The sequence below is a fragment of the Geotrypetes seraphini genome, chromosome 1 (assembly GCF_902459505.1).
Source record: "Geotrypetes seraphini chromosome 1, aGeoSer1.1, whole genome shotgun sequence".
Classification (NCBI taxonomy): domain Eukaryota; kingdom Metazoa; phylum Chordata; class Amphibia; order Gymnophiona; family Dermophiidae; genus Geotrypetes; species Geotrypetes seraphini.
Window position 1 is genome coordinate 342,585,671 of NC_047084.1, and position 22,667 is coordinate 342,608,337.

Consider the following 22,667-nt stretch of genomic DNA (forward strand, 5'->3'; position numbering starts at 1 on the left):
AAGGGAAAAAAGTTACATTGTATAGAAGAAATGGAGAGAGTGGGGAGGGGATGAACATGAGGAGGGGGGAACGTTAATGTAATGAATAATGGATACTTGTCTAATGCACAGGGTACATTAATGGGAGGATTACTGTATATGTAAATATATGTAAATCTCTAGGCTTAGAAATAGGAGGAATATAGAAGATTATGAAGAGACAAACAAACAGAATTACAATAAAAGCCAAATTGCTTACTTGTAGCAGATGTTCTTAGAAGACAGAAGTTCAGTCAGATACACAGGTCATGTACCCATAACAGAAACAGATTCCTCCAAAACTTTCTAGGGCAAGGTAGGAGGTTTTCACTGCCCATGTGTGGCAGTTTCCACTCTGTAGTGGCTAAGCAATACCCAATCTCATTCTCAGTTCCCACTCTGTAGTGGCTAAGCAATACCCAATCTCATTCTCAGTTCCCATTTTGGCTTTAATGGGAACTGGTAAGGAGAAAAAGACAGCTCCAAAAAAGGTAGGCAACAAATTCTGTGGGATTTGTGTTTAGTCGAAGAGTAGCCTAATAGTTAGAACATCAGGCTGAGAACTAGGAGAAGATGGTTCAAATCCCATGGCAGCTTTTTATGATCTTGGCCAAGTCACTTAACCCTCCATTATTTATTTATTTATTCAATTTTCTATACTGTTCTGCCCTAATAATATTGGTGAACACTATTTATTGCACGAAAGTCCTTTATTCATCAAATAATTAAACAAATCAAACTCAATGATTCGACATGTACATATTTCAGCCTCAACCAGCCTGCCTCAGGAGTCTTAAGAGTCTTGTGGGTGAAACAAACCCACAAAAGACAAGATTCGATCCCTGTGTGTGTTAGGTTTCATAGAACCAATATATTTATCATCATAACGGGAAGTTTTTGCGTTTGTTTCACCCACAAGACTCCCGAAGCAGGCCGGTTGAGGCCGAAACATGTACATGTCGAGTCATTGAGTTTGATTTGTTTAATTATTTGATGAATAAAGGACTTTCGTGCAATAAATAGTGTTCACCAATATTATTAGGACATATCCAATCTTTGCTTTGCAACAATTGTCAACCCAGGAAATAGAGGGCTTTATCAATTTGATGGTTCCAAAACCACCAAAGATTTGAAGGGAGGCTTAACTGACAAGCTGTACATGAGCCTGATAACACACTGGCAAAGAGAAGTACAGTAATTCCTCTGAAGTATGCCATATACTTTCTTTCAAGTACCATATCTACTCGAATATAAACCTGGATTTTGGGGCCAAAAAATGATGCAAAAATGGGGGTCCCAGTTTTTATTCAAGTCAGCGCCCACCCAATCCCCGCCCAGACTTATTGCAAGCCTCCGCCAGGCTGCCAGGCTCTGCACCCTGTCCCTCTTCTCTGCCCATCGTACCTCCTCTGATGCTGGAATCCCTGGTGGTCCAGAAGTGTAGCGGGCAGGAGCGAGCTTTCCGTGCTCCTACCCCACTGCTAACCAAGTTGCTCGTTCACTGCCATGAGCTCTGGCTTCAGCTATTGAGCGGTACCGAGCAGGAATGCGCTTTGATGCTGCCTCTGCTGCTCAGCGCTAAGCAGCTTCCTGAATGACTCCCGTGAATTCTGAGTGATGGATTTACATGAGGTCCAGAATGGGTCTCCAATCTTCAGAGCCTTTCTTTGGGCTTGAACGCAGACTGAACAGTTCCCGTGGCAGTTTTATCTAGGATCGTGGCTGCCAGTTGGGCCCAGCATCTGATTGAACCCCCACCCTACAGACAGACGGATGCGCAACTAGAAGAAGGGAGGTGAAAAATGCAGCCGGCACCCTGCAAGACATCACTGAGCCTCCTAAGGAATGCTTGATAGCCTGCGCTCAAATCTCTGTCAAGCAGTAGATGACGGTCTTCCCTATGGCCGATGGGATCTTTCAGCAAAACAATGTGACATGTCATATCACCAGAATTGTTCATGAGTGGTTCGCAGAGCATGACCAAGACTTCCAGCTACTTCCCTAGCCTCTGAATTCCCCTGACCTTAACCCATTCGAGCATATCTGGGACCATGTCAATCGACATGTTCAATAACTAGATCCACCACCATGCACCCATCAGCAGCTGTCAAATGCACTGCAGTCTGCGTGGCTCCAGATACCTCTAGCAACCATCCAGCATCTTATTGAGTCACTCCCATGGCGTCTGGCTGCCGTCCATGCTGTGATGGCTAAGATTGGTATGAGGAACTTTGGAACACTTCTGAACCCATTTGTGGTACTGGGGTGGTCCAAAGAACCCACAAATCTGGAGGTGGTAGTTCACTACCCCAAGGAACTGTTAGCACCCAGATGATGATCTGCACTATCCTGGCCACTTCTGACAGAGATGTGCTCTTGACCTGCCATTCAGGAATGTGGGGTAGCACATAAAGCCCCAGCTTCCACAAAAATGCTATGTCAACTAAGACATTTTGTGATTCACTGTGGTGCTGATGCTAGGCCTAAAACAGCATGTGGTTTAGAGGTGCTATTTCTTTAATACAAGCACATATCAAAGGATCCCACGGTCACTCATATGGGAAAAACATTCAGCATAAAGGGATCCTTCATGTGTTTATCTTCTAATGTGGTATATATCATTCCTCTTTGCACTTTTTGTACTGAATGCTATATCAGTCAAACAAGCCAAATGCTAAACAGCAGAATCAACCTACATAGATATCATATTAAGAACTGCAATACCAACTAGGACAACACTTTGGAAAAACTGACCACTGCAGCAATGATTTTATGGCGAAAATACTAAAAGGGAACTTTAAAACAATTCAAGAATGTAAAACCTTTGAAATCAAAATGATAAGGTATTTTGAGTCCTACCAGACAGGACTTAACAGAGATCTGGGCTTTCTTTCCCACTATAAAGATATTTTAAACTGCTCTGCCATCTTCCTGTCTCCTGCCCACCCACCCCTCCCCTCTTCCTATCCCTGAAATGCTTTCATATTTTCCTTATATATACTGATATTTGTCAATATTTGCTTTTTTTCTGATCTGAAGAAGGGTTACCGTCGAAAGCTCATCCTAAAATGCATTGAGTTAGTCCAATAAAAAAGATATCACTTTATTTCCTTCATTTTTTGTTGTATTTATATTATCATACAAATCTGAGATACAGTACTGCTTTTTTCTGGAATGCATCTCCTATAAGCATACACCTTCTTTAAAGAGGGGGGGGGGAAGCCAGTTTCCTTGTTTCAAAATTAAACAACAGAACCTAGCATGACCTTTGGAACTTTTATCTTTTGGGAATTTATTCAAGGTCTTTCGGTATAGGATACGAGGAAATCTTTTTTTGGTTAGGGGGGGGGAAGTAATAAAATACCTCAAGTAAAAATTTCCATTCTCTTTCCTTCGGCACCAGATAGGATTACTCTGACCTGAAGGGAGATTATTTTCAAACTTAGCAGATCATCATACTAAGCAAGCAAGCTTTAGTGATCTTTTGGGTGGGGAAATTCAGAGGCATTCTCAATAGGCATAACCAAAGCCTTCCTTTACAATCTGATGTCCCAGTGTCTGAAGCTGTTTTAAGAAAACCCCCAATCTTCCCCTTTATAAGTAGATCTGCTAGATTCTACATCCCTGCTTTTGACTGGGTGAATATTAGGAGCTTACACTTGAGCACTACTGCCTGGGATAGGCCCTGGGAAGCATTCTTTTTGAGTGGAAAAAAAATCCTATTTCTTAGAGTTATGGTATCATCAGATAGAATGGATGTGTAGGTTGTTACTTGGAAGTTGAAACAGACATTTTTTTTTAAGCTACACATTATGAACAGGTGGGCATCAACAGATATGACATTTGGGAAACAGTTCTGCAAGTAGTATTAAACTTTCCAAGTAGGATACAGTGAGGTAAATTTCTACTTGATACAGACTGTCAGAAACGTAACAGACAAGGAATTTCTCTTATCTGTTGATTCTCATGCGAGTCTGGACCAAATACAAATGATAAACAACATATAAATAAATAATAATTTGTCATCATTTGTATTTAAATTTGGTGACTCCTGACACAGGCTTTTATTGCCAACACATGGTTCTGTGCTGAGTCTTTGTTGTGACTCCTCTGGTCTTCATTTCAAATCCGTTGTCCTGCTCTACTTTATTAAATCTGTGTTTATTTTCGTGGTGGTATCCAACAAGCATCTTCATTTACTTTACTAATACAGACAAACCTTGGTTTGCGAGTGTTTTACAAGACAAGCAAAACACTCGAGCAAACTTTAACTCGCAAACCGAGCATTGACTCGATCAACGAGCTACCTGGCCTGCCAGAGAGGGTCTCCTTCCACTTCCGAGAGGCGTGCACATGAAGAGGATAGAGAGAGAAAAGGCCGGGTAATTCCAAAAGCTTCTCCCATCTCTCTCAAGAAACTCCTAGTCAAACTTGACTTTTCCCAGCTGAGGACGCGCGCCTGACTGTGCTCCTGCTGCAGCTTTTCCTCTACAGTGTCATGCTCTGAGAGTGCACAGCGGGCGGGCGCTCGCTCTCATTCGGGTGCGAGCGGGGGGAATCTGCCACACCTCCTCCTCCTTGCCGTCCACTGCTGATTAAGAAGCCATAGCAGGAGGGGAGGGGGTGAAGCCGCAGCAGACCCGGCTCGGGATGGCCACGGACAGCAGATGCCAGAATGCACCACCAGAGGAGAACGGCTCAGTGCTGCATGCCCCCGAGCCCCGCCTCCCCCTCCGCCGCCCACCCGCCCCTGTCTGACTACGATGGCCGCGTACTGCGGCGCCTGCTCCTACTCACCTGAATACTGGTGCTCATTGGCTTCACCCAGTTTGGACAATTTCTTATTTGACTTGCTGGGGAGACAATGGCAGTTACCTTTGGCACCCGTGAGGGAGGTGAGACAGAAAAAGGGAGGGATGGGGGAAAATGAAGAGAGAAAGATGACTGGGAAATAAGAAAAGGGAAAGATGGTCTGTGGTAATGGAAAGAAAGGGGAGAAGAGGGAGAAATGCTGAAACAGGGAGTGGGAGAAGTGTTGAACCACAAGAAGACATAGGCCTGTTTTGGGGATCAGGAACGAATCATGCGAGTATCCCTTACTTTCTATGGGGAAACTCGCTTTGATATACAAGCACTTTGGTTTACAAGCATGCTTCTGGAACAAATTATGCTCGCAAACCAAGGTTCCACTGTATTTGTAATAGTATTTTCAAATCCTACCTTTGCTGATCAAGAACTGGACTGTGCAGACATGGCCTGCTCTTGCAGCTTTCATTAAAGGGGTCCTCCCACCTTCAGATTCATGCTCCTAGAAAAGAGTTCAATTAGAAACATCCACTCCATTAGATCTACTCTTTAAAAGCTGACTGCAGACAAATATGCATGAAAATAAAAAAATTCCATGAATTTAATGGCATATACTTTTCAGGTAAGGGAGAGTGAAGTAGCATGTACAGTGCCTTATAAAAAGCCTTCAAAAGCTTGTAAATTTTCACAGTCTAAAAAATACAAAATCAAAATTCAATAAAGTAGGAATCTGTTTCACCAATTTAAATATACTTTATACTTCAACAGGAAAACACAATTACAGGAATTTCAAAAGAAAAGCCATATGATGTGCCAAGTAGTATTTCCAAAGAAACACGTAAGGGGCACTGTACATATGTGGAGAAGGTTGATGAGACTAAAGTGGAATTTTTTGTTCTCAATGCTAAGCAATGTATGTGGTCTAAAATAAACAGCACTAGCACTCTGAAGTGTGGAGTCTGTGACATGCCGGTTCAGCTAATCTATTGGAAAACACATTTTAGACAACAGATTTTACATAACAGTACAGTTCAAAGAGATCATGAACCCCTGATGCAGGCAGTTGCTGAAACACGGTCCATGTCGGGTTCATTTGGAATTTCTATATATGTTACTCATTAAAGATCTCCAAACAAAAAACAAGAGGAACTGCAGACAAGATGTAGGCTATGTTTATTATATCAATTATCAAAGTGGTTAAATATTACCACCCTTCAAACAAACCTAAGGACCTGACACGGACCGTGTTTCGATAAGCACGCCTTCCTCAGGGGTCCAGGGTAGTTAAGGCTGTTTTTTGTTTGGTGACTTATTTTTTACTACAGCTTTTGTTGGTTTTTTCTTTGTTTTCTGTACTCATTAAAGATCTGCCAGCTTGGATACCTTGGTCATCTCTGCTCGATCTTTGCTGCTCAAATAAACAGAGCGTATCACACTACTAAGATCATCCCTTCAGTAAAACAGGAAAGCAGGCAGCATCAGGCCAAGGGGGCCATAAGATCCAAGTTTTGTAAATGATTGGGAATATAGAACTCATGCACACAAATTCTTTCTTCAGACAAAAAATAAGAAAGAAAACACAGTACAAATGACTGAGTGCTAGTGAACAGTCCATCTCTTACATGTCAAGAGCAAGGCAAGTAATGTGGACTTGGGAAGACTCGCTGCACTTTTTAATTTTCTCCACCTGCTTTCTTTGTTATAAAGAAATCAAGTGTTTCAGACAAAGATTCCCCTGATCTGTACCCTGCAGATCCAGTCAAAGGCATCAGAAATATTGCAGCTTGGCTTGATTTGAAGGAACTTCCACTGCCTGCTGTGCTGGTTTAATGACTCACAAGCACACTTTGAATGAGTGACAGTCATTTTCAAAATTACTAAAACCAACATAGATTGAACTGAAAAACAATAAAACATTAAGCAAACAACAAAACACAAACTGCAGACTATGTACAGGATGCAGGCATTGTTTAAACCAATATGTTTGTGCCATACAAGAATGTAATAATGTGACACTTGATTACCGAGTCACATTATTACATTCTTGTATGGCACAAACAAATTATCACCAAGTTACACCATTTCGATCTGTCATGCAATAATTCTATGCATTTATTATATTATCTCAGGATTAATATTTATATTCATTAGGATCCCTGAGGAAGGCGTGTTATCCCAAACACGGACTGTGTCGGGTCCCTTGGTTGGTAATAAGGTTGTATATTCACTGCATTTTTTGGTTTAATAAAAAATGCCTGCATCCTGTACATAGTCTGCAGTTTGTGTTTTGTTGTTTGCTTGCTGCTTGGTTTACTGCAGACTACGTTGGATTCCTTTTTTGTGTTTTGCAATAAAACATTAATAATAGCTGTTGTAGTTGTGGCACTTTTACTTTTTACTCAAAAAAGTATTTAATTAGGCAACAGCTTTTTTATTTACATGTATGGTCTCTTCATTGTACTTCCTGCCCTCCACCTCAGCGAGAAAGCCTACATATATATCCTCTCTCCCTCCCACCCATTATATTAGGTTACTATCCAGTACAAAAAGGAAAGGTACCGTATTGGTTTCACCAGCAGCAGCGCCAAAATGAGGGACCTTCTGCATGTATCCAATGATGGAAAATACACTTTTCTCCACTAAAAAAGCCTTTCATACAATGAGTTTATGGTCTCTGCTTTTTAAACCTAATATGTCCCCAAAGTCTATTATCACTCTTTCAAAAGTAAATCTGACCCATGAACCCATTATGCCGTTTAGAAAGTCAGAAATTTCTGTCCAAAAAGTATTAATGGATGGGCACGCCCAGAGAGCATAATATAAGGTAACCTCTGCTTCTCTACATTTTCCACATTGAGAGGATCCTATTTTAACCATGAATGTTCTCACCTGAGAGAAGCACGCTCTTTGTAAAATTCTATATTGATATTCTCTGGGATCCTTTTAACCAATTAAAAAATATATATTATCATCCCCGTGGGCAATTCACTTCCGTTCCCAAGCTCGTTGTAAATGTCCATAATTCTTTATTGTATGCAAAGCCTAGCAAGACTTTCAGAATCCTGATATTGTTACACTATCTACTTCTGGGCTGAGGTCGGTAGCCCACAGGCACATGCCTCGCATGATTTCTGTATGGCCAGTCTGCATCAGTAGTTCTCAGAGTTCCAGGTCCATACCCTTGGGAGCAATCTCACCCCAGGTTCATCCACAGTGGGTTTGAGAGCTCACACAAGGTTCCGTCTGCAGTGGGCTTGAGCGCAGACTGAGCAGTTCCCGGAGCAGTTTTATCTAGGATTGTGGCGGTGTTCTGTCCCCCATCCCCCCATAATGTTGCATGGCTCTGTCAGGGGTATGAAGGTCCAGTTCCACATCGGGAACTAGACAGCAGTCCAAAGAAACAAACCATCTTTTGGACTCCAGGCTTGTCTGAGTGTAGGGTATGTTATGTAGAACAGTGAAACAAATTCCAACTTTAAAGAAATAAAATTAAGAATGTATTAGACAGCAAAATGTGAAAGATACACAAGAATGTAAAGCCTTTTGCATGGCACCATACAAGCCTGTTACCTATTCTACTTAGTTCTTTGTAATCTTAGGGTCCACTATTCAGCCGTATTAATAAAAATAACAGCAGTCATTATCCAAATAAATACATCAGCTGAATATTTTTATAGATCACTTCAGCACTATATGGATAATGCCAGAGCGGTGCATTGACAAAGCAAAGACAGCGCTGTAATATCCATACCACTACTGGGATAACTACCCAGATAAATTAGGACAGTACTTTTCTGTCCAGCACACTATGTGGTTAGCTATCTGGACAACAGTTGAATATCCAGAGAGCAGCTCCACCTGAATATTCAATGTCACCCATTACATAGACAGAAGTGCTGAATATCTGAATAAACCTAAACAAAGAGGTCATTAGACCACTAGGGCTTCTTAAGGTAGGACCTGGAAGGGTCTATTGCTGGACAGAAGGGGGTGGGGAGATGTAACAGCTTGAAGTTCAGTCAAAACCAAAACCCCTGGTTTCAGTCATCCTCTAATTTTAGAAGAGGATTTGACAACACAGAGGATTTTCTAAAATATTGTTTTAGAACAGGACAAATAGACATTTTTTATGTGCCAAATGCAGGCAACAAACATCCATTTTAGACATGTAGAAAATTTCAACAGGTTGAAAATCTGCTCATAAACATGTTTGTGCCGGCATTATTGTTGGGGCATTTTAGAAAAATAAAGATGTATTTTCCCAGTATTTGCTGATTTCCCTTGCCAGTTTGGCATTTGAGAGGGGCAAAAAACATTGGGAGATTAAAGGGGCAAATTCCTCTAATTCCTCCAGTGGAGTGCTTCACACTAAATGTGCAGTTATAACTCCTGAATCGATCTTTTAGGAAACGGAAATGGGGAATAAATGTGTTTCATCTTGCCATACTCTTGTCCCACACAAAACATATCTAGACCACACCCACTTGGCATTTGCATTCATTCTGAGACATGCATATCCCAAATGGGGACTTAGGGCTAGATTCACTAACGCCACGGATCCGATCCATGAGCGATCCAATCCGTGGTCGGGGGCTGATTCACGAATCGCCCTCATGCAAATGAGGGCGATCGGAATCACACCCCCAACCGACTGCTCAGATCGCTGAACAGCGATCCCGATGCCTGTGCAGACCATCTGTAGATGGTCTGCACATGCTTAAAGGCCTTTTTTTTTTACCCTTTACTTTTTTAACTTTTATTAGCGAGTCTGTGGTTTTAACCCGCTTTAAACCCACAGGTTAAAACCACGGGCTCGGGGCAGAAGCAGGGCAGCGCTGTGCGGCATTTACTTGTAACTCCAGAATCAGGGAGGCAGAGAGTCAGTTCGGGGCAGCAGAGAGAGAGTCATGGAGGCAGAGAGCAGATCGCGGCGGAAAGCAGAGAAGCAGGGCAGAGAACAGGATGGCAGAAGGCAGGACAGTCAGAAAGGACCTGAGCGACTGGTCCTCAGCAGTCACTTATTTGTGGATCGGTCAGCCCAGTCGGTGTCCCTCATTTTTTTAGTGAATAGCTGCCTGCCTACATTTGAATGCCGTTCCCCTCATTTGCATGCGCAGATCAGAGGATGATCAGGACAGAGGTTACTGAATCGGGTTGCAAAGGGGTCATTAAGTGGTCCCCTAGCCCTTAGACATTTATGTAAGATAAAAACATTTAAGTGCCAGTTTATGGAATCTCAAATGCAAATAGGGTTTGTAAAATAAGGGACTTTATGTCCAAAGTAACTGCTTTCAAATATTTAACTTCTCGTAGTTTCTGATATGCACTCTTGTCAGGACCTTAAGTACCAACGGGTGTGTTATAACTATCCTTTATTTAAATTTAACATATTAAAAAAATTCCGTTACAAAGTACAACTTGTTATCTGAAAGGGAAGGGAAGGGAAAGCTCACTACTTATTTTTAGCCTTAAAAATAGCACTAGAATACAAAACACATTAAAATCTAATCTTGGGGAACCACATGCAATCCTTTGTTGGAAGCAGCTAATAGTTGATGGATGGGTGGCTGTTTGGTTTTGGATGACACAGGAGTGGTTTTGCGCAGTCCTGACATTTCATAGTTAGCCATACCAAATGTGGCATGGGACACATGACCATAACTAGTTAAGGAAAACAGTGATAGTATTATGTAACCCAGTATTTCCCAAGTTGGTCTTAAAGTACCTCCCTTGTCAATCAGGTTTTCAGGATATCTACAAAGAGTATGCATGAAAGAGATTTGCACACAATGGAAGCAGTGTATATAAACCAATCTCATGCATATTCATTGTGGATATCCTGACTCCAGAACCAACTTGGGAAACAGTGATGCAACCAAAGCAAAGATGTCCTGTTCATAAAAAATTACCAGTCTTCATAAAATTTGGAAGAAATTTACATACTCGGAGGAAAATACTCCTAATCTCCCAAATTTATCAAGAATGATGGGAGAGTGAAATTTACAAATCTATAGAAAAATAATCATAATCTCTTAAAAATGCATTCAGTATGTCAGATTTAACTGTCTTTGAAGGTCTATTAGAGAAGATTTTTTACTCTGGTACAACATCAACAGTGCATTCAGAGATTCCCAAGGTTACTGAATCCAAAGCCCCCTCACAATCAGAGATAAATATCTTATTTTAGGAGGCAGGATGTTTATTTCATTTATTTATTTTAAACATTTATATCCTGCATATCCAAAATTCTATGTGGGATAGAATAAGTCTATAAAGCCTCAAATAACTTCTATTTCATTAAATGAATCTTGGAACAGGGGAATTATGATGAAATAATCACCACTAACTGCTATTTTGTATGCCATTGCATGAACACTTACTTCCAAATACACTAAAATGGAAGAGACCCATGGCCTAATCCAACCTGGATTACATGCCAAGAACAAATTTTCCCCATGAAGAATAAAAAAATTGCAGGCTGTGTGAGCACTTCTGATTGTATCTGTTGAGACTGCAATATTAAAACAAACGGCAAAGACGTCAACATCTTGGGTGGGAATAAAAAAAAAAATAGCTATACTTACGAAGTTTTAGTGCTAAGATAAGAAAAATGGTGTCAAAAATACCTACCAGCAAAAGCTTTTATATTGGTCTCGTTTTAAGCTCATGGTTAAGCGTGATCTATAAATATAAGAACAAAAGCTTACTAGGTCGGCTCCTGCCTGAAGCATGACATCTGCTACATCAGTGTGACCATTTTCACAGGCGTAGGTCAATGCTGTGTCCCCCGTCGCAGTTGTTGCATGTACGTTAGCCCCTGCCCAAAGAAAAATATCTCTTTTCAGGTTCGGCTTAAACTCATACATAATACCTGGTACATGATAGATAGAAATATATAGAAAATGAGTAAAACAATGCGATATACTCTTTTTCTTCTTCATTCAGGAAGCATTTCTATTTCCTAGATCCAAGGAATATTTTGGTCACCAATTACAGTCACATAATCCATTTCATACACTTGCCCTTTCAGGATGCAATACAATCAAAATGGTTCAGAGTACGAGTATGAGACTGCATATAGGGATATACCGTGTTGCTCCCTATTAATCCACCCTGTATGTTACTGTGCATTACTGCAGTTAAGAGGGAGAACTGCTCCAGTGACCTTGCCACCATTCCAGAGTAGAGGACTTATCTTTCAAGACCAAGGAAAGGGAGAAAACAAATACTTTAGGAAAAAGGGAAGATGGATCACTCCATAGCAGCCAGCTCTGTGGGTGCTGTTGGTGCTTGAGCACTCCCATATTGAACACTTATTTAGCTTGTCTGGGGATTAAGCAACCCCATTCATTATGAAAAGTTGGTTCCTATTATCAGTGCTAGAGGACAAACACAGAATGGAATTAAAGGACCAGGGTAAAATGCATACCATGATCAACGTTTGGCTGTGTGGGTCTTGTGAACAGAGTATTTAGAACAATGCAGTAGTACTGATTATTATTGGGCCTGGATGAGTAAAAAAGATTGAAATTAAATCCAGACAGAAAAACACACTAAAATTTTGTGGATAAAAGAAGACATTAAACCTATAAATTTCCTAACCATTGCTGGTTTGAAAATCTCACTTTCCTGGCACATCTAAATATTGGCAGCCTGTTTAGATTCTAATCTAATTCTGAATTTACATTTAAATTTTCTGGTAAAGTAAGTTTAGGTACAATCAAGACAAATTAGATGTTTAACGAGGTAAAAGGGGATGGGACTTGCATATCACTTCTTTTTGTATGGTTTACACAATCAAAGCAGTTTACATATTTTAGACAGGTACTTAATTTGTACCTGGGGCAATGAAGTGTTAAGTGACTTGCCCAGAATCACAAGGAGCTGCAATGGTAATCGAACTCACATCCTCAGGGTGCTGAGGCAGTTACTCTAACCACTAGGCCACTCCTCCATTAGATGAACAACAGGTGCATTTAATGATACAAGCAGAGGTCTTATCAACAATAAATTATTGTAATATAGTGTGCTGAGTAGACTTCCAGATTGTTAACTCTAGAGCAGGGTGTTCAACCTTGGCCTGTGCCAGTGGCGTACCTAGGGTATGTGACACCCAGGACCCATAATTTTTTACATCCCCCCGGCCCATCATTTTTTTTACACCCCCCCCAGCCCATCATTTTTTGACACCCCCCCCCTCGTCCTCAGTACGCCACTGCAATGGTTTGAAAAAGGCTAAGAAGCCGGCGGGAGCGACAAAAGCGACCCTCCCGATCTGGCTCTATCCCGCCCCCTTCGTGACGCCTCTGGACAGCGTTCTCAGCGATTGGTCAACCTTGCCTGGACCAGCAGCCGCGCTGAAGTGCAGGTCCCAGGAGTTTCCTGACCCGTCTGGCTGTGCACCCCACTAGGATGTTCACCCGGGGCAGGTCATGTGCAGCATTTTTCACCACTGCCCATGCCTATTTCTCCTTCTATCAACCCTCTCCAGCATCATGGCACATCTCTCCCTCCATCACTATGTCCAATACTCCTCCCCCTTGCATCCCCTTCAATCTGTCCCTCTGTTCCCTCACCATCACGATATCCAACATTTCTCCTTCTCATCCTTCTCTTCCCCATGCATCTCTACCTCTCTCCTCGCTCTCTTTCTCTATGCCCAATTTTCCTCTTGCTCCCTTTCCCCATGTGCACCATCTCTTTCCCTCTCACTCACACTCTCATGTCCAACAATTCTCCCTTTCTATTCACTCCCTCCTATGTCCCAAGTTAGTGCTCCCTCCCTCCCATCTGTGTCCCATGTTCATGCCACCTCCCCCTTCCTCTCCATACTTTCCATCCATTACCCCAGAATCATGCCCCTCCAATTCCCCAACGTGCTCCTTCCCTCCCCCCCCCACTTTTCTCCTTTTGTCCCAAAAGATTGTGTCCCCTTACTTGTTCGAGCCGCACACGCTCCATCTGCCTTCAGCGACATGTTGGGGAGATGAGCAGGCAGCGATTCACGCACTGCACGTGGCTGACCCACAAGCCTTCCCTCTGATGTCAGCATGTCAGACTATCACCTCTGAAGAATCTGGCCACATCTGATTTTATTAAACTTGACTTGAAACGACCTAGAGATCCAAGATGACCTCCAGTCTTCTGTGCCTTTCTTGGGCACAAAGAGGTATATGGAGTATCTGCCAGAGCCCAACTCTTCTTTGGGCACCGGTTCTATGGCTCGAATATCTAAGAGCATTTGAGCTATCCCTCGGACCATGACCTCTTTTTACGGCCATACGGCTGGAGAATTCAGGAATAAGTCTGCAAAACGCTAAAACTCAATCCTGAGGCTCTCGGATGATGTCCACCACCCAGAAGTACGAGGATATTTTTTCACACTCCCTTCAAAATGCCACAGTGTCCCCCTACTGTGTGGAGGCATGGCAGCCAACCTGTCGTCATTGGAACTTCTTGGAGGATGGGTTGACACAAGACCCTAAGGGGATGCTGATGGTTGGGATTGCCAAATCGCTGTCTGTATCCCTGGGAAGATCTCCGAGTGGAGGAACTCACTTTATACTGGAGAGCACAGTGGGAGGAAAGAAAATTACCTCTATTCCCTCCAGGGGGTGGTGAGGTCTGCTGTTTCGCAGAGACTTAGGGTACTGGATCGCCACACTGGCTATTAGGTCATCCAGGCCCTTATTGAAAAGCATCTGCTCCTTAAAAGGCAGTCTGCTTAAGGTTGCTTTGAAGGCAGTCCCCCACCCACTGCTGGATCCAGAGAGTTCTGTGGGCCAAAACAATATACACCGACACTTTGCTCATGACTCTGATAATGTCATATAAGGTGTCTGCCATATAATCCACCCCTTCCAGTCGCCAACTGGGGACAGACGTCTTCCTCTTTCATGGGGTTTCATCTCAATCTGGTGTTACAGACCCATGTTGCAAAAGATGTTGCCGTTGCTGCTTTGACTCCCAAAGCAAGCACTTTAAACTGTCTCTTTAGGTGCTTGTCCACCTTGCAATCTTGAGCATCCTTTAACATAACTCCTCCCTCACATGAGAGTCGTGCATTTGGCGACCTGAGCCACCACTGAATCCAGTTTTGGCTGATTAAACAGCTGCTGGAACTCCAGAGCCATTGGGTATAGCCTGAAAATAGCTTTTGCCACCTTGATTGAGCCCTCAAGTGTCTCCCAATGTCCGGATATGTTGGGAAAAAAGGAGGTCTGAGCATTGGAACTGCTCATGATCTTGCACTGGGAAGTGGAAGACTGTGCCTCCAGCTTCAATTCCTTAACCACATTCGCTATAAAATGGTGGACAAAAATTGACTTGAACAGCCGACACACCAAAAGGTTGTCACCCTGCTCGATCGTCAGAAATGTATCTTGGCTGTCAGACCCAAACAGGGAACCAGATTCCTCCAGGAAAGTCTCCAAGCCCTAGGACAATAAAGGCTTGGAGTCTGATCTCCAATCCTGCCAGTCCGGCTCCAAATGGTCGCTAGAACTGTTATGTCATCAGCCTGGGTTCTTTCTGAACTCGCTTACTTTTTCTTATTGTAGCTAGAGTGGAAACTGGACCCTAGTGGTCACATATGGGCCAGCTGCATGAAGCAAAGTCAAAGCAGGAGTATTCACATCTATTAAGGGATCCTTTCCAACAGCTTTACTAGTCTCAGCATTGAATCCTCCATACAATATCCATGTTAGCTAACTCTATTAGGGCCAGCTTCAGGAAAGCCTAAGCAACAAGCTGTCCAAGATCTTGGCAAAATTAGATCCTCCCAAAGCTACAATAGACATCCAGCATTCACTCCCCTTCTGGAGGTTTGCACTGGCATACTGCACCTAAAAAGGGATGCACCAACTTCCCATCCTAAGGAAAGGCAGGCTAGACTTGCACAGGGTTGAATTAAATCTCACTCATACACATGTCCAACAATTCTCCCTTTCTATTCCCTCCCTCCTATGTCCCAAGTTAGTGTCACTTTCCTCCCTCCCATGTCTCATGTCCATGCCACCTCCCTTCCTTCTGAGTCGAGTTTGTGCCTCCACCCCCTTCCTCTCAGCCATTGTCCTAGAATCGTGCCCCTCCAATACCCCAATGTGCTCCTTCCTCCCCTTTTCTCCCAGAAAGATTGTGTCCCCTTACTTGTTCGAGACGCACTCGCTCCATCTGCCTTCAGCGACTTGTTGGGGAGATGCGCACAAGCCTTCCCTCTCACGTCAGCATGTCAGGCTATCACCTCTGAAGAATCTGGCCACATCTGATTTTATTACACTTGACTTGAAACTTGAAGCGACCTAAAGATCCAAGATGGCCTCCAGCCTTCTGTGACTTTCTTGGGTACAATGAGGTATATGGAGTATCTGCCAGAGCCCAACTCTTCTTCAGGCACCACTTCTTTGGGTTCTATGGCTCGAATATCCAAGAGCATTTGAGCTGTCCCTCGGACCCTGGCCTCTTTTTACGGCCATCCGGCTGGAGAATAAGTCTGCAGGACGCTAAAACTCAGTCCTGAGGCCCTCTCGGATTATTTCCACCACTCAGAAGTATGAGGATATTTTTTCACATCCCCTCCAAAATGCCACAGTCTCCCCCCACTGTGTAGAGGCATGGCAGCCAATATGTTGTCATTGGGACTTCTTGGAGGATGGGTTGACACAAGACCCTAAGGGGATGCTGATGTCTGGGATTGCCAAATCGCTTTCTGTATCCCTGGGAAGATCTCTGAGTGGAGGAACTCACCTTACACTGGAGAGCACAGTGGGAGGAAAGAAAATTACCTCTACTCCCTCCAGGGGGTGGTGAGGTCTAAGATATAAGAGATTAGCAACAGCCAGGAGAGCATCTAAATTCTTTTAGGCAGTGGCAGCCATTCCTCGTGGCATCTTATTGACCTTTCAATTATTTTCCTTACTTCATATTTTAAGAACCACTGTTCGTTAGCCTCTTCTTCTCTTCACAAGGTGACTTTTTTGTCATTGGCTATTGCCTCTCTTTAACCTGAGGATTGCCAGCTTACCCAAGTTAATCTAAATAGCCTAATATACTGTAAGATAAGACAACACACACAAAGATACAAAACCAGAACCAAATCAGGCTAGTGGAACTCACTGGGGTAATTTGGTAACTTTCTCCCTAAATGCTTCTTTATTACCAGGGCCGTGGAGTCGGTCGATAAATCCTTCAACTCCAACTCCTCAGTTTCTGGTACCCACAACTCCGACTCCAGGTACCCAAAATAGTCTCCGACTCTACAGCCCTATTTATTACTGATCCACAGTTGCACTGACTAACAAAAGAAATAAAACTCCAACTCCCTTATAGTTAAACTCTGTGGTTAGCATTACTTTAAAACACCAACCACAGCATTTAAATTTATATCTAGATACTAGTGCTGAATATCTGGGTATAAAATGGCGGATGGATACCAGAGATATTCATAGCCATTGCACAGATAATCTGGACAAGTCAGGCTAGAGAAATAGCTAAATTCTGGCAGTACCCTGATAACCTCTTGGTTCTACCTTGGCAACATCCCCAAACTGTCTGACCCCAGTGAGCACACTTATCTGGAAAGGAGCTGCTTTTAACCTGATAAGTCACACTGGAGGGAGCTGCATATTTAGGGCCCGATATTCAAACATCCAGGCAAACTTTTCAGCCACCTTTTGAGTTGGTAGACAAGACTTGACAGGCAGGCAGGTCTTCTCCTCCCTCTAGACACAGTCATAACATTATCACACCACTGCCCTTTGCTGGCTGAAAGAGCATGCTGCAATGACATTTTCCATTCTCAGTGCTCCACACTTTTCCTTGTTAAGGAGCTGTTGGGAATATACCATAATGATGTCACGGGAACATCATGGCCTGCAACACACCATTGGGTAAAGAAATGTACACTGGTACCAGAACCCGTTATGTGTCACCTAAGGAAAGCTTATAAGGTAAAATCTGGCATTATAACTATGGCAAATCCAACCTACAAACTGTCTGTTTGTCAATTAGGATAAAACTTGTACTGTAGAATAAACCATAAACTGTATTAGACCCTAAAAAAATGCGTCTAGTTAGAAAAAACTTGCATCGGAAACATGCAGCAATTGTAACCTGTTAAATATATACTATGTATGTTAAACCTGTAATCCGTTCTGGGCTCTTTTGGGACAACGGGATAGAAATCAAAATAAATAAATGTCTTCCTCTGGCAAAGTGCAATAGGTGGGGAATGCTATGAGGCACAGTTTCATATTTTATAAAAAAAAGTTATACTATATAATCTTTTCTGCTTACCTGCAGCTAGCAAATATTTCACCAACTCCAAATGACCTTCTTGAGCAGCTTCCATTAAAGGGGTAGAGCAGCCCGATTCTATATCTGCTCCCGCTTTGATTAAAAAGTCTGCCACTTCCAGAAACCCTCCACAACAAGCCAATGTCAAGGCAGTTTCTTGAGTCTCCTCTGTCTGTGCATTGATATTTGCACCTTCAGCATAAGAGATAATACACAAATGTTATAAAGAATAGCTAGAACATAAGGCACACCACTGAAAATGTTTCAGAACCAATTCTGTATTTAAATGTCCAGTGAGCCTTGTTACTTTGGAAGCACCAATGACACAGAGCTATATTTTTGAAAATTCACACCTCAGTAAGGTGGTAAAATCTCTCCAACAGTCGTATTCACGCCCAGAATATCCCCTACTGAATATGCATGAGAAAGATCTGCACACAATGAAAATACTTTATGTCCAAATTTATCCAATACATGATCATTAGGAATATTCTGAAATCCTGACACAATGACAGCCCTTGAGGACTAGGAGTGAATGCCCAGTTACAGATAAACCAATTTATTGACTTAAGCTTTCAATAACATGAGTCCACTTCTCCCTCTAAAGCTTATGCCTCAATAAATTGATTTGACTATATAAAGTGCCACAGAGCCTCTTCCAATAATCTGTTTTACTGTGTGTTAAAGGCGGTTCATAGACAACGGCGCGAAAGACAAAAGCGTGCGCCGACAAATGAGCGCAGCGCACGCCGCCGCGCCGCTCTAAATTACAATTTTCAGGGGCTCCGAAAGGGGGTTTTGTTGGGGAACCCCCCCAGTTTACTTAATAGACATCGCGCCGGCGTTATGGGGGGTTTGGGGGGTTGTAACCCTCCACATTTTACTGTAAACTTAACTTTTTCCCTAAAAACAGGGAAAAAGTTAAGTTTTCAGTAAAATGTGGGGGGTTAGAACCCCCCACACCCCCCACAACGCCCCCACAATGCAGCGCGATGTCTATTAAGTAAAGTGGGGGGGTTCCCCCCCACGCCCCCCCCCCCGTCGGAGCGCTAAAAACAGTCATTTAGAGCGGCGCGGCGGCACGCGCTGTGCTCAATTGTCTGGGCGCGCCTTTGTCCCGGCGCGCTTTTGACCTGACACCGTTAAAGGCTTAATACCCTTTAATAAAAGGGCCCCTAAATCATTAAGAAAGAGCCAGATAATCTTGATTCAAGGAAACGCTATGCTTTAACTTCAAAGAAACTCAAATAGTTTACCTGGGAATATAGCTTGGAAAGGGCCCTCAAAATCCTTACATACGATAAATATAAGTTTAATAAGGAAAACGATTAATATTGTTGCATTCAACTTCAATTGGAAATGCAATGAGGTCTCAATCGTCTTACTACTTAATTTCTAAAGCACTTTCATGGAATGTTTATCCTTGTACATACATACAGAGAGTTTCTTCTCCATAATGCTTACAATCTATTTGAAACAAACACACACACAACAGGAGAATCTACAAAAATGTATTTATGGTGCAGAAGTGGTCAAAATGTTAAAAGCAGCCTCTCAAAGGTGAGTCTTTAGTCTTGATAAAACATGGCTAGAGAGCAAGAATGATGTATCAACTTAGGCAAATGGTAGAGTCAGGAGTTAGCAGTGGAGGAAGAGGAGGAAGAAGATGCAAATGAGAGCAACCTGCCAGAGGAAAAGGGGTTCAAAAGAGAGAGTATAAGGGAGAGAGAATATAATGAGGAGCTGCAGTATGATAATGCACATGAGCAGTATAAGTTGCAAATGTATGTGGAAGTAGATGGGGAGTCAGTGTAAAGATTTGAGAAAAGAGAATTGCATGGTTGTGACTGATAACTCGATAGACTGTACAAATGTGTTAATTATATTAATCCTTATGCCACCAAGCATCAAGGCAAGCTACAAACAAATATGCACAACATAAAAACATAATAGAGACAATCCCATCAGCATATACACAAAAAATAAACACTGCTGCTCATATTCTTAGAAAACTGTACTTTGCTAGAAACATAGAAACCTGATGGCAGATAAAGGCCAAATGGCCCATCTAGTCTGTCCATCCATAGTAATCATTATCTTTTTCTCTCCGAGAGATCCCACATGCCTATCCCAGGCCCTTTTGAATTCAGATATAGTCTCTGTTTCCACCACCTCTTCCAGGAGACTGTTCCACACATCTACCACCCTTTCCATAAAAAAGCATTTCCTCAGATTACTCCGGAGTCTATCACCTCTTAACTTCATCCTATGCCCTCCCATTGCAGAGTTTCCTTTCAAATGAAAGAGACTCGACTCATACACATTTACATTACATAGGTATTTAAATGACTCTATCCTATCTCCCCTCTCCCGCCTTTCCTCCAAAGTATACAGATTGAGATCTCTACCCCACAATCTGTACTCAAGAGTGGATTACCGGTTACCATTTGCCCTCCTAAGCAACATGGCAATTGCAGTAAGCTAATCCAAGCAAAACTCACATGCACATATAGTTAACATGAATGAGAATATTCTGGTGCAACATACCAACTGCAGCCCTCTCAGATCCAAATTGGAATTATAAGACATTTTTAAACCTTGTAATGCTAACAGCTCATTACCTTGACCCAGCAGTAATGCCACCATTTCTTCATGACCTTCCCTGGCTGCCTCCATCAGCGGTGTGTAACCCTCATCATTCACCTCCTCCAGGTTGGCGCCACGTTCAATCAGCAGTGCTGCCAATTCCACATGACCACCGCAGGCCGCTAATGTCAATGGAGATTCAAACGAATCCGCAGGCATGTTCACCTGGGCACCACTGTCGAGAAGCAATCTGGCGACTTCCACATGCCCATCCTATCAAGACAGGAAGCAGTAAAGGAGACAGAGAGAGGTCAAATTAAATTATCTTAGTTTATTGTTACTGCATTAGACTTGGACCTAAACTCTTATATTTTACCTCCAGAAAATCAAAGACAAGACCGTTTCAATAAATAGGAAAAAAAAAAAAAAACAACAACAGACCTGAACCTCAAATGAGAAATGTCACAGGGGCAAATGCACAGATAAGACATTCTTAAAGGAAAGAACTGAAGTACAGTCTTGTTATACAACTTTCCTAGTATTCAGCAAAGAATTATGCCCACTAACTGGACAAGTATAGTGATTGAAATGATTCACTGCAGTTGGACAGTCATTTTGTACAAAGCAGCGATACATAAATAGTTCAACAATCCAGCAAATGTGGGTAAGCAGGTATTTCTACTCCACTGCTAGGCACAGATTTAAACATCACAGCATAACTTGTAGCTTCTATTACAAATTTATTTTAAATTTCTCCTTTTACCCCCTAAAAAAATTTACGAGTGCACCGGTTTTGCGAGGGTTTTGCAAGACGAGCAAAACATTTGCAAAATTGGCGCCTCGTAAACCGAGCTTGACTCGATTTACAAGCACCCCCCCTGCGATCCGTCATCCCCCCACTCGCGTTCCCCCCCCCCCAAGATCCTGAATCCCCCGCCGAGCACCCAAACAGCACCCCTTACCCCAATTTGGCACCAGTACCAACGCACAGGACATGCCGGTGCCCGAAGATCCTCTCTCTTGGCTGGGCTGGACTAGGCCTTGAGCATTTGCGCATGCTCAAGGCCTTCTGGTCTCTCCGCTCTTTCTTCTGGTCTCGCTCTCACCAGAAGGCCTTGAACATGCGCAAATGCTCAAGGCCCAGTCCAGCCCAGCCAAGAGGGAGGATCTTCGGGCACAGGCACGTCCTGTGCGATGATGCTGGTGCCAAATCGGGGTAAGGGGTGCTGTTTGGGTGCTCGGCGGGGGATGCAGGATCGCTGGGGGGGTGCAATGGGAGTTCTCGGGAGGGGGGTATGGAGCAGCGCTGGTGGCCTCGGGGGAGGGGGGAACGAATCAAGCAAGTTTACATTCATTCCTATGGGGAAACTCGCTTTGATATACGAGCAATTTTTGTTTACGAGCATACTTCTGGAACGAATTATGCTCGTAAACCACAGTGTGTGCGTAACTTGCTATAATATATATACACACACACACATATATATATATATACATATATATACACACACACACACATATATATATATATATATATATATATATATACATACATATATACACACACACACACACACACATATATATATATATATATATATATATATATATATATACATACATATATACACACACACACACATATATATATATATATATATATATATACATACATATATACACACACACATATATATATACATACATATATACACACACACATATATATATATATATACATATATACACACACACACACATATATATATATATATATACATATATACACACACACACACATATATATATATATATATACATATATACACACACACACACACATATATATATATATATATATACATATATACACACACACACATATATATATATATATACATATATACACACACACACACATATATATATATACATATATACACACACACACACACATATATATA

General features: G+C 42.4%; 1 protein-coding gene across 1 annotated transcript in view; it reads right to left on the minus strand.

Moving 5' to 3' along the window:
- The window catches only part of ANKRD17 (ankyrin repeat domain 17), a 291,925-nt gene that overhangs the window by 138,599 nt on the left and 130,659 nt on the right, over window positions 1–22,667 (minus strand). The window contains 4 exon segments of the mRNA XM_033961546.1: window positions 5,239–5,326; window positions 11,532–11,641; window positions 18,118–18,309; window positions 20,739–20,976. Of these exon segments, the coding sequence (XP_033817437.1) occupies window positions 5,239–5,326; window positions 11,532–11,641; window positions 18,118–18,309; window positions 20,739–20,976 (628 nt within the window).